The sequence below is a fragment of the Mizuhopecten yessoensis genome, unplaced genomic scaffold (assembly GCF_002113885.1).
Source record: "Mizuhopecten yessoensis strain PY_sf001 unplaced genomic scaffold, ASM211388v2 scaffold1397, whole genome shotgun sequence".
Classification (NCBI taxonomy): domain Eukaryota; kingdom Metazoa; phylum Mollusca; class Bivalvia; order Pectinida; family Pectinidae; genus Mizuhopecten; species Mizuhopecten yessoensis.
Genome location: NW_018404026.1, coordinates 48,256 through 59,564, shown reverse-complemented (window position 1 = coordinate 59,564; position 11,309 = coordinate 48,256). Strand labels below are relative to the sequence as shown.

General features: G+C 35.0%; 1 protein-coding gene across 1 annotated transcript; it reads right to left on the bottom strand.

Moving 5' to 3' along the window:
• Positions 1–7,677: 7,677 nt before the first annotated feature.
• LOC110461419 (circumsporozoite protein-like) lies at positions 7,678–8,523 on the bottom strand. The gene has a single exon (XM_021514866.1). The coding sequence runs from the start codon at positions 8,521–8,523 to the stop codon at positions 7,678–7,680; it is 846 nt and encodes a 281-aa protein (XP_021370541.1).
• Between the last annotated feature and the right edge of the window lie 2,786 nt (positions 8,524–11,309).

The following is an 11,309-nucleotide window of genomic DNA, read 5'->3' as shown; positions in this document are numbered from 1 at the left end:
GTCATTAATTCTACATAAGGCATGTTTTCGCAAGTGTAATATGTTAATAAGATAATGATTTAGCTTTGAAGTCAACAAAATATCATAATTTGGGTTTAAAATAGAATATCTGACCACAAAACAACTATTTTTGGATTGTAATCCGTACAATTATGTACAGTCACATCTTTGTACGGCATCACAAAAACAAATAAATATTAATTATACCATTTCGTGGAGACCTAATGAATCGTCATCATGCTTGGATCACTAGGTGTATCAAAGTCCAGTCAGACATCTCTTAGTGTTTGTTTCCGAGGGTTTACGATTTCAGGATTTTATAAATTTTGTTACGGGATCCATATTTTATGCAATTTTCATTTTTTTATACAGTGTATTTTATGTTTAGAATTGTAGGTTTTGATGAATGATAAAAATTGGTAACCCCGAAAATAGCTGAAGTTAAATCTCCGCATCGCCTTGGACCTTGTCATCAGATAAGGATTGAACATCACGTTTTAATGTTCATGCTGATATGAATGCAAATCAGTTACTTACACCCTCGCGGGCTTCATGGAATATGCCTTTAACCGATTTGCGTTCATACAATTTAAACTTTATAGTTATTATTGACCTAAATATAGGTATTCACTTATATATTTGACATTTAACTGTCTGTATCGTCAGTGCATACGAGATTCCAAGAAAAACCTGACGTCACTAAAATGTCTGCTTCTAACGGTTGTCTCACGTAATACAAAGTAAACACAGATTTGTATAATCACAACGCTGAGATATTTCTACATTATTAAGCGGTTTTTAATGGGAGCAAATCCTCCACACAAATGACGGTGATATCGAAGTTCTGATCTCTGCATCTAACTTCTCGTGTATCGATACAAGACATCAGTATCAGGGTGACGGGAAAGAAGATGGTGAAGTGATGGAGCTCGGGTTTCATGGCTTCTCAGTATCAAAACTGTTACATTCAGTGGCTCTCCCCCAACCTCGTTATAATCGACGGTTTGGTGTATTTTGGAGGTTTTATTTACTCTTCGGACCTCAATGACAGGCGATTTGTTACTCCCGTGTATTGAAAATGATGATGGCATTTCCTCATTTTTTTCAGAATCTCAGCTGTTTTCAGATTCTTTTTCCAGTTTCTTTTTGCTGTTCAAAGCCAGAGGGCCTTAACGATAACCTAACCCAAGATATCAATCTAAAATATTTTAAGTTTTTAAATTCTAAACTAAACTGTCATGTATAAGGGTTAATTTGATGACAAGAAAACAAGGCAACTCGAAAATATTGCATAATCAAGTTGTTAAGCTTACCAGACTTTAAAAGATTGGTACCTTTTGTTGTTTCTATTGTATCAGCCTTTGCGAGCTATTATTATTTTCAGTTAAGATATAATGGAATAGCCTTGCAAGGGAGATGCATGTCGAAAGAAGGTATCGATAGACTTCAAAACGAAGATTTGTTAGTATGTGTATTTATACATAAACTCTATATTTATTTTTACTACACTTCGTGTATTTCGTCTTCATTGATATTAATCCGCTTTGCTTTCTTTAATTACGAAAGTGAAATATACACATGACTCTAGTTCAAAACCTACCGACACACACGAAACTGAATGTCCACACCGTCAGACTCAATTTTCCTACCATTTTCAATGTGAATGTTATATTCTGAGTTGAATTTCATCACACGTGTCAGTAAACCTCTTCATCGATACCCTCTACAGAACATACACCACACGTTTAGACAGCCACACTGAAACTATTTAACCCCTCCCCACAACCCTCCCTATTTAAACCTTTCAGATTCAGATTATAACCTTAAGTTTCACGACACATTAGAGAGTACTCAAAATACAATGACATACATCATTATGGTAGTTATGCTAGAAGACGTACACTAAAAGTCACCACGCTTCTATTAATCATAAAAGGCATACACGTATTGAAAGTCGAACTAATGTCGACTGAGATGACTGGACTTTGGACCCTGCATAACAAAATAATTGTTGTGATATGTCAGCAGGATTTTACATGCGTAGCCTCACATACTTACGCATCATTTAATAGAGCTTGTCACGAGACATTATCTCCTATTAATCAGGAAGAACTGAAAATGAAAATGAATTTGAAATACAAATTAAAAACAAATTAAATGCAAATACTACGTCAGAAAAAAACTATGCGACTGAAAAAGGCGATGATCACTATTTCTATGATTAATATGCACCACCAGTACCCTGGTGTTGAAACCTAGTTAGCTTAACGGCAAATTATTGTCATTTTCCAAAAACACGATTTTGAAACTTACAATCTTTAATTTTGCAAATATCTTTGAATTTCCTGTCTACAAATAAAAATAAAAAATATAAACATGCTAAGTGAATGAAATAATATGGATATGTTGTAAGATCACTTGTCTTCATTTCAAACAAAAGAATGAAATAATATTGATATGTTGTAAGATCAAGTGTCTTCATTTCAAACAAAAGAATGAAATAATATTGGTATGTTGTAAGATCACCTGTCTACATTTCAAACAAAAGAATGAAATAATATTGATATGTTGTAAGATCACCTGTCTACATTTCAAACCAAAGAATGAAATAATATTGATATGTTGTAAGATCACGTGTCTTCATTTCAAACAAAAGAATGAAATAATATTGGTATGTTGTAAGATCACCTGTCTTCATTTCAAACAAAAGAATGAAATAATATTGAAATGCTGTAAGATCACGTGTCTACATTTCAAACAAAAAAATGAGATAATATTGTTATGTTGTAAGATCACGTGTCTTCATTTCAAACAAAAGAATGAAATAATATTGGTATGTTGTAAGATCACCTGTCTTCATTTCAAACAAAAGAATGAAATAATATTGAAATGCTGTAAGATCACGTGTTTTCATTTCAAACAAAAAAATGAAATAGTATTGAAATGCTGTAAGATCACGTGTTTTCATTTCAAACAAAAGAATGAAATAGTATTGAAATGCTGTAAGATCACGTGTCTTTATTTCAAACAAAAGAATGAAATTATATTGATATGTTGTAAGATCACGTGTCTTCATTTTAAACAAAAGAATGGAATAATATTGATATGTTGTAAGATCACCTGTCTACATTTCAAACAAAAGAATGAAATAATATTGAAATGTTGTAAGATCACGTGTCTTCATTTCAAACAAAAAAAAAGAGATAATATTGATATGTTGTAAGACCACGTGTCTTCATTTCAAACAAAAGAATGAAATAATATTGAAATGCTGTAAGATCACGTGTCTTCATTTCAAAAAAAAATAATGAAATAATATTGATATGTTGTAAGATCACGTGTCTTCATTTCAAACAAAAGATAAAATAATATTGAAATGTTGTAAGATCACGTGTCTTCATTTCAAACAAAAAAATGAAATAGTAATGAAATGCTGTAAGATCACGTTTCTTTATTTCAAACAAAAGAATGAAATTATATTGATATGTTGTAAGATCACGTGTCTTCATTTTAAACAAAAGAATGGAATAATATTGATATCTTGTAAGATCACGTGTCTTCATTTCAGACAAAAGAATGAAATAATATTGATATGTTGTACGATGACCTCTCCTCATTTCAAACAAAAATTTGTTTGGACTTATCTGTTGAATATTTGATCAAAACTTCAAATTGCTGTTTTACATTTTACATCCCGTCAGTTTAATCAATCATGTTTAATGTCTAGGTACATTTGTACTTCAAGACATAATAATGAAAATAAAATTCAAATCGTGATCAGGAACAACAACTTCCGAACGAATGTAAATACCTTTTGTTTAATTACAATTAAACAAACAGACATTAACTGTGTACACGATACATGGAAAACAAACATGTTACTTACATCGGAATATCTATTTTCCTATATATAAAGGATTTGATGTTTGATGGTATTATATAAAGCTTCATTTCCTATAGGAGATGGCGGTCATGTGACTATTAAACAGGCTTTCGTGCATTAACTTATCGGGTTTTAATTTCAATATCTGTATAATAGATTCTTTGAGAACAAAGCAACGACTCGGTCATGATTGAATCATAATTAAGACACAGGTATACAGGATCCCATATATTACTGTAAACAGCAGGTATATGTACTGGGTTAGTACTTCTAACCGGAACACATCTGGAGCAGTCCTGACTCAGGCTAGCACTGAATCATTTCAGCTGCTGAGGAGGCTGGAAATCGACAGTATCTATGCTACCTATATCTGGGACACTGCATCATTAAGTATTGTTAGCTTTACAGCTATATTCCTATAATATCATGTCACTAATTTTTCTCAATCAATTTTTCACTTTACAGTTAATTGAATTAAAATAAAATTATTCAACTTGAATAGAGCATTAATCTTTGATATTTTCCGATAAATTTGTTAAATTAATCTACTTGTTTTATGTACAGGAAACTTTCTTTTTTTCTTGAGTTAAGTTGTCAGATCTTGAACATTATCAGATGACCTTGATGACTCAAAAGATTCTGTGCTAGGGAGAACAATATGTGTCTGATTCCAGTGACCAAAGTATCCTCCCCATCTTATCATTGGTCTTATCGAGTTAGACGTGAGCCATGCGTCATTCGGGAGGGGGAGGGACGTGAGAAAGGGGTTCCGGTTACAAACGTTAGATAATTATTCCGTAAAACTCCAAAGTGCAAGTGATAATGTATCATCTCATAATTTTATTTGATTAGAAACTTAGACACTACGATTGATAACAATTGTTTGAAATCTGAAATAATTAGGATTCTAGATATCGTTATACAGTGAAGTCGTTTAATATTACAGAAGAAAAAATCTGATTTGTTGAATGATATCGAATATTTTGAAACATTGTGTTAACAGCAGTTTTTTTTTAACCTTTTCACTCTGTTCCATACTCATGCTAGTCATACAAGCGGGTTATATAATCATGGTATGATATCATTGTGGCCTGTCATAACCGCTAATTCGATATAATTTTGTCCCTATATAACGTCATAATGCAATGCTCATGGGCACATGACTGATACAAATAAAAAAATAAAACTTGAAATAATAATTCTCTAGCTTGTAGATTCTGCTAATTTCGACCCTATTTAACACCATAATGCAATACTCATGGACACATGAAGATACAATTAAAACGTAAATCTTGAAACAAGAATTCTCTAGCTGCTGAACTCTGCAACACTAAGATATATCCTCTTGCAGACAGTTAGGTATTTCAGGAGGCACTGATACTTGTAATATCAGACCTAGATCAACATTCTTTTACGATTTTTATGGTCGGCACTTGATGCATTTAAAGAATGTGAGAAATGTGTCTCTCTGTGGATTATTGCTAGTGGTTTAAACACCTGATTTGACTCGTGTGTAGAGTTCCTGATTTAAACACACAGGGTATTACAAATAGGTAGTGCACCTGAGCTAACACGATCTCCTTCACCCAGTAAACGTAACTCCTCTGTCCGCCCACATACAATCTACCCCACTAGCTTCCCACATAATATACACAAAAGTCTACCCTTGTACACAAACCTTTATCCGCGTGCTTTGAGAAGTGTAAAAAGAACACAGTTTCATTGTACATGTACCTCGAATGTTATAATAAGAGAAAGTATCTATATTTTCAAACTTCTAAGCGCTTTGTCACTATGATTTTGGGAGCTAGAAAGCCTTTTTGGTCTGAAAGGACACCGGAATCTGAGAATTTATTACCACTGTATTTTGACCTAAACTTAGGTGTTCAGAGTTATTTTACACGTTTTAGGGGTTTATATCGTGTAATACATTCTAATGTGTTTCCCCCTCCCAACCACGCCGTTACTCCATCCCAACATCTTTCAAACAATCTTCCGATCCAACATATTATTCACCCCTTCAGAAACCATCTCTCCTTACATATACATTTACCTTAAAAAGATACCTCAATATATATAATATTCACCCACCGAACACTAATCACACACCAAACATTCTTAACCCACAGAACACTATTCACACTCCCAACACTATTCACACTCCCAACACTGTTCACATTCCCAACACTATTTACACTCCCAACACTATTCACCCACAGAACACTATTCACCTACAGAACACTATTCACCCACAGAACACTATTCACACTCCCAACACTATTCACATTCCCAACACTATTCACACTCCCAACACTATTCACACTCCCAACACTATTCACACTCCGAACACTATTCACACTCCGAACACTATTCACCCACAGAACACTATTCACATTCCCAACACTATTCACACTCCCAACACTATTCACACTCCCAACACTATTCACACTCCGAACACTATTCACCCACAGAACACTATTCACCTACAGAACACTATTTACCCACAGAACACTATTCACCCACAGAACACTTTTCACACTCCCAACACTATTCACACTCCCAACACTATTCACCAACAGAACACTATGCACCCACAGAACACTATTCACACTCCCAACACTATTCACCCACAGAACACTATTCACACACCAACACTCAGTGTCTTCTCATGATCAGATACTCCTAACGTTATTTCTTACACTATCCGTCAAGTTATTTTAAAATAATTTACCTTCTTATCTTACAATTGTGTGAAATATGTCCTTTATTACAAAAAATCAATAGCCAATATCTTGAACTTTTTGTAACAAAGCATCCTAGTAGGGTCCATTTCACTCCGGATACCCCGTTTTACATTGCACTCGGCACACTCTGCTCAACACCCTGTAGGAGCCGGGTAACTGAGTATGCGGTCATGAAACGGACCCAGTATAATTATAACCGATGATGGTAACACCGAGTTCTATTCTAACTTCATGGTTAATTTTAATTTAATTGCTAAGTCGATAGACAGGCCGTATCTACAGTTCGTGCTCGTGTTTCTATTCATAGAATCATATCGATATATGATATGTAATAAACATACTTGACAGGCGTCCGTATAGAGTTGGATCAAAATTTTTGGAATATTTGAAAATTGGAGTAACGTTTCGTGGTCTGTTTCAGTGGAAGAATACCAGTCTTATGCCTAGCGTAATCTTTTATTTTTATAAATACTGGAGGAATTTTCCGGCTGTACGACTGTTCAGTACAGATAATTGGAATTTTCAAATGAATTATGCATTGTTGCCATAACCGTTATTGCGTGCTTAGTAAAGTGTAAGGATGACATGCTACCTCCTTATACATGTACAGGCATGCTTGTTAACACTAAATCACCGTGATTAGCACAGGGGAACTCAGTTAAAATATTCTAAAATAAACACCAGAAACACGAAGTATTTGAAAATCAAAACGATATTTAAAGTCCAATTAAGGAAGTATTTACAGCAATATATGACAGGCTGTGTCAACAAACTTGGGACGTAATGACTATAAGGAATACGAAATACGGAGCGTATATTGGAAAATTAGTAACTTGGTAATTAATAATTAGTCTTAAACGAATTATCTTGAAACACGAAACATAACTATTTTCAAAGTAAATAGAAAAAGGAAAAACCTGTTTGACTGTACAGAAATCGATTAAAAAGATATCGAAAATACTAACACAATATATATTACTAGTAATTCGTTCATTTGTAATAACTTTGCTTTAAACAGTATAACAAAAGTTTTCTTTTTTTTTAATCTAATTAAAAATCTAATTTAATCAGTGGACCAGTTTGTGGGTTGTCCATTTTGTTAATCAGTGGACCAGTTTGTGGGTTGTCCATGTTTTTAATCAGTGGACCAGTTTGTGGGTTGTCTATTTTGTTAATCAGTGGACCAGTTTGGGGGTTGTCCATGTTTTTAATCAGTGGGCCAGTTTGTGGGTTGTCCATTTTGTTAATCAGTGGACCAGTTTGTGGGTTGTCCATTTTGTGAATCAGTGGACCAGTTTGTGGGTTGTCTATTTTTTTAGTCAGTGGACCAGTTTGTGGGTTGTCCATTTTGTGAATCAGTGGACCAGTTTGTGGGTTGTCTATTTTTTTAGTCAGTGGACCAGTTTGTGGGTTGTCCATTTTGTTAATCAGTGGACCAGTTTGTGGGTTGTCTATTTGCAAATCTAATTTAATCAGTGGACCAGTTTGTGGGTTGTCAATATTTTTAATCAGTGAACCAGTTTGTGGGCTGTCCATATTTTCAATCAGTGGACTAGTTTGGGGATTGTCCATATTTTTAATCAGTGGACCAGTTTGTTGGTTGTCAATATTTTTAATCAGTGAACCAGTTTGTGGGGTGTCCATATTTTTAATCAGTGGACCAGTTTGTTGGTTGTCAATATTTTTAATCAGTGAACCAGTTTGTGGGGTGTCCATATTTTTAATCAGTGGACCAGTTTGTTGGTTGTCAATATTTTTAATCAGTGAACCAGTTTGTGGGCTGTCCATATTTTCAATCAGTGGACTAGTTTGGGGGTTGCCCATATTTTTAATCAGTGGACCAGTTTGGGGGTTGTCCATGTTTTTAATCAGTGGGCCAGTTTGTGGGTTGTCCATTTTTTTTAATCAGGGGACCAGTTTGTGGGTTGTCTATTTTTTTAATCAGTGGACCAGTTTGTGGGGTGTCAATATTTTTAATGAGTGAACCAGTTTGTGGGTTGTCCATATTTTCAATCAGTGGACTAGTTTGGGGGTTGCCCATATTTTTAATCAGTGGACCAGTTTGGGGGTTGTCCATGTTTTTAATCAGTGGGCCAGTTTGTGGGTTGTCCATTTTGTTAATCAGTGGACCAGTTTGTGGGTTGTCTATTTTGTTAATCAGTGGACCAGTTTGGGGGTTGTCCATGTTTTTAATCAGTGGGCCAGTTTGTGGGTTGTCCATTTTTTTTAATCAGGGGACCAGTTTGTGGGTTGTCTATTTTTTTAATCAGTGGACCAGTTTGTGGGGTGTCCATTTTTTTAATCAGTGGACCAGTTTGTGGGTTGTCCATATTTTTAATCAGTGGACCAGTTTGTTGGTTGTCCATTTTGAAATAGATCCAATGCACGATTGGTTAACAGAAAATCGAGACACAGAAAGGAACGAGATCGTTAGTCGCTGCACGTTTAAATACGACAATGGCTTTTCCAACAAGAAACACCGAATTATTACCATATACGATCCACATTACAATCCCATTGAAGTGTTTTGTGCACGTTTATTATCAACGTTATTGAGAAGGATAAAAACCATGCCGAATGGTGTACTGGCCTACACACAAACTTCCTTGTCCAGCACACAGATAACACAGACCACGGTTTGTCATGTAATTGGCCAATTTGTAAACGGTTTCAAGATTTCCAACTGCTAGATAACGATGTCAATGTATACGTAACAATGCGTTTTTGCCTGCAGTAGTGTAGTAGTGCACCTTGGTTTTAATTGGCCAAGAGATAAGCGGGAATGTTCTGATCTAATTACGGAAGCTTCATGGGCCAGTGTTTTATAAACAATCTTAGCTAAAGGACAAAGTTCCTTGAAGTAAATGTGATATGGGTGTTTAAGCCTTATAATAGTAACATTTGTGCAATATCTCTGACACTTACCTGGCCTTTTTTTTTCTTTGATCTCTTACCTAGGATTTAAGTACAATAGCAGACAGACATTGTGCAGACTATTTTGATGGCAGATATTCTTCAACTGACCAAAGCACAAATATTATGACGTCACGTATCACATAGGGATTAACTTTGAAATAATCAAACGAAACAGCCACTGTAACAACATTTCGGCCAGTGAAGGCAAAGCATGGACTGTATTCGTTATATCTCGGCTATTTCCGTTAAATCGCTTATTACCATCGCAACATACCGGCTAACTCCGTCAAAGTACGGAATGTGTCAAAAGTCAGCTAACTCTTCAAAGCCCGCAATGCGATCGCAGTATCTACGGCTAACTCCGTTAAAGAAGATGAAGTGTGTTAACGGGGGTGTTACAATATTACTCTAGAAATTAATTTAAAAAATGAGTTTACGGGTTAAATTATTTTCATGCGAAATGGCAATGTATTAATTTGGTAATAATTTTGGGAGTGATAGATGCATGCATGACCGAGCAACTATTTTGTGTAGCTACTTATCTAGAAGCGTTTACTAAAGATCTCAACAAGGACCTTTCACCACCACCACCACCACCACCTCTCCCCTTCGTGAAGCTAACTTCTATTTCTGTGATGCAGCACCAGGATCATGTTGAGTTATGATTGCATCAACTCATTTCGAACACTACGGTCAATTTATACATCAATGCTGATCCGAGACATACTTTGGGATTCTTTGAATTCCACCTTCCGTTTGATGATTCTCTGAGGAATGTGACAAGGCTATGATGATGTAGATAAGAACAATATACCTTTAAAATTCTGCTGGGTCGTATCCTATATGTGACTTTTGGGGAAAGGCTTTTGTAAGTTTTACAACTTCTGTCTAATCTAATTCAGCAATAAAATATGTTTAAATTAAACTGCGTGACGTATACTTACCTTTAGATATGATTTATGTTGTCGTTACACATTAACCTAAACACTGTTATATAACGTTAATATTGTCGATAACATCAGAGAATGCCACTCATTGACCGCACCGTCATTAACTCATTCACCCCTGAAGTTTCAGAATGAACTATTCTAACCTTTAAATTGGAAGAGTTCAATGGCGTCTTCAGGGGTGAATGAGTTAAAGGCTTGCGATACCGCTATACCGATCGCTTCGTGTACTATTCCTGTTTAATTGGGTAATGAATCTGTTCCATTAGATTTTGATTTTTATTTATTTTTTTGCATTTTTAGTCGCATCAAAAAATGCACGTTCGTGTTAATACGTATACATCAGCTTGTATTCGGACTTATGCCGTATGGTATAGACTACATGGACAGATGACAGTCAACACCATAAGGACCGACGTTTTTCTTTTTTTTTGCCAGGGACAGTCAAGTTCTTTATTACTTTAAGTCGGTTGACTTATCAGTCATAACATATATACAAAACAATACAGAGACAACATACAATATGATACACACACACATACACACATACACAATTCAACTTTTATTCCTTAAGTTTGACAACTTATTGGATATCTATACTTTACAATAAATTACAAATGATATATACGTATATGTATTGTGCAATCAACACTCATTATCACTCCCACATCATTATTGTGCATTCAACAATCATTACACAGGGTCCGTATTCATGAAACCGTTCTCACGCTCAAGCTCTAAATCTGTGCTCAAGCACAATTTCTTGTTCCGATGATAACTTAATAGAAAATCACATTTTGTCTAGGATTTGGAAGAATG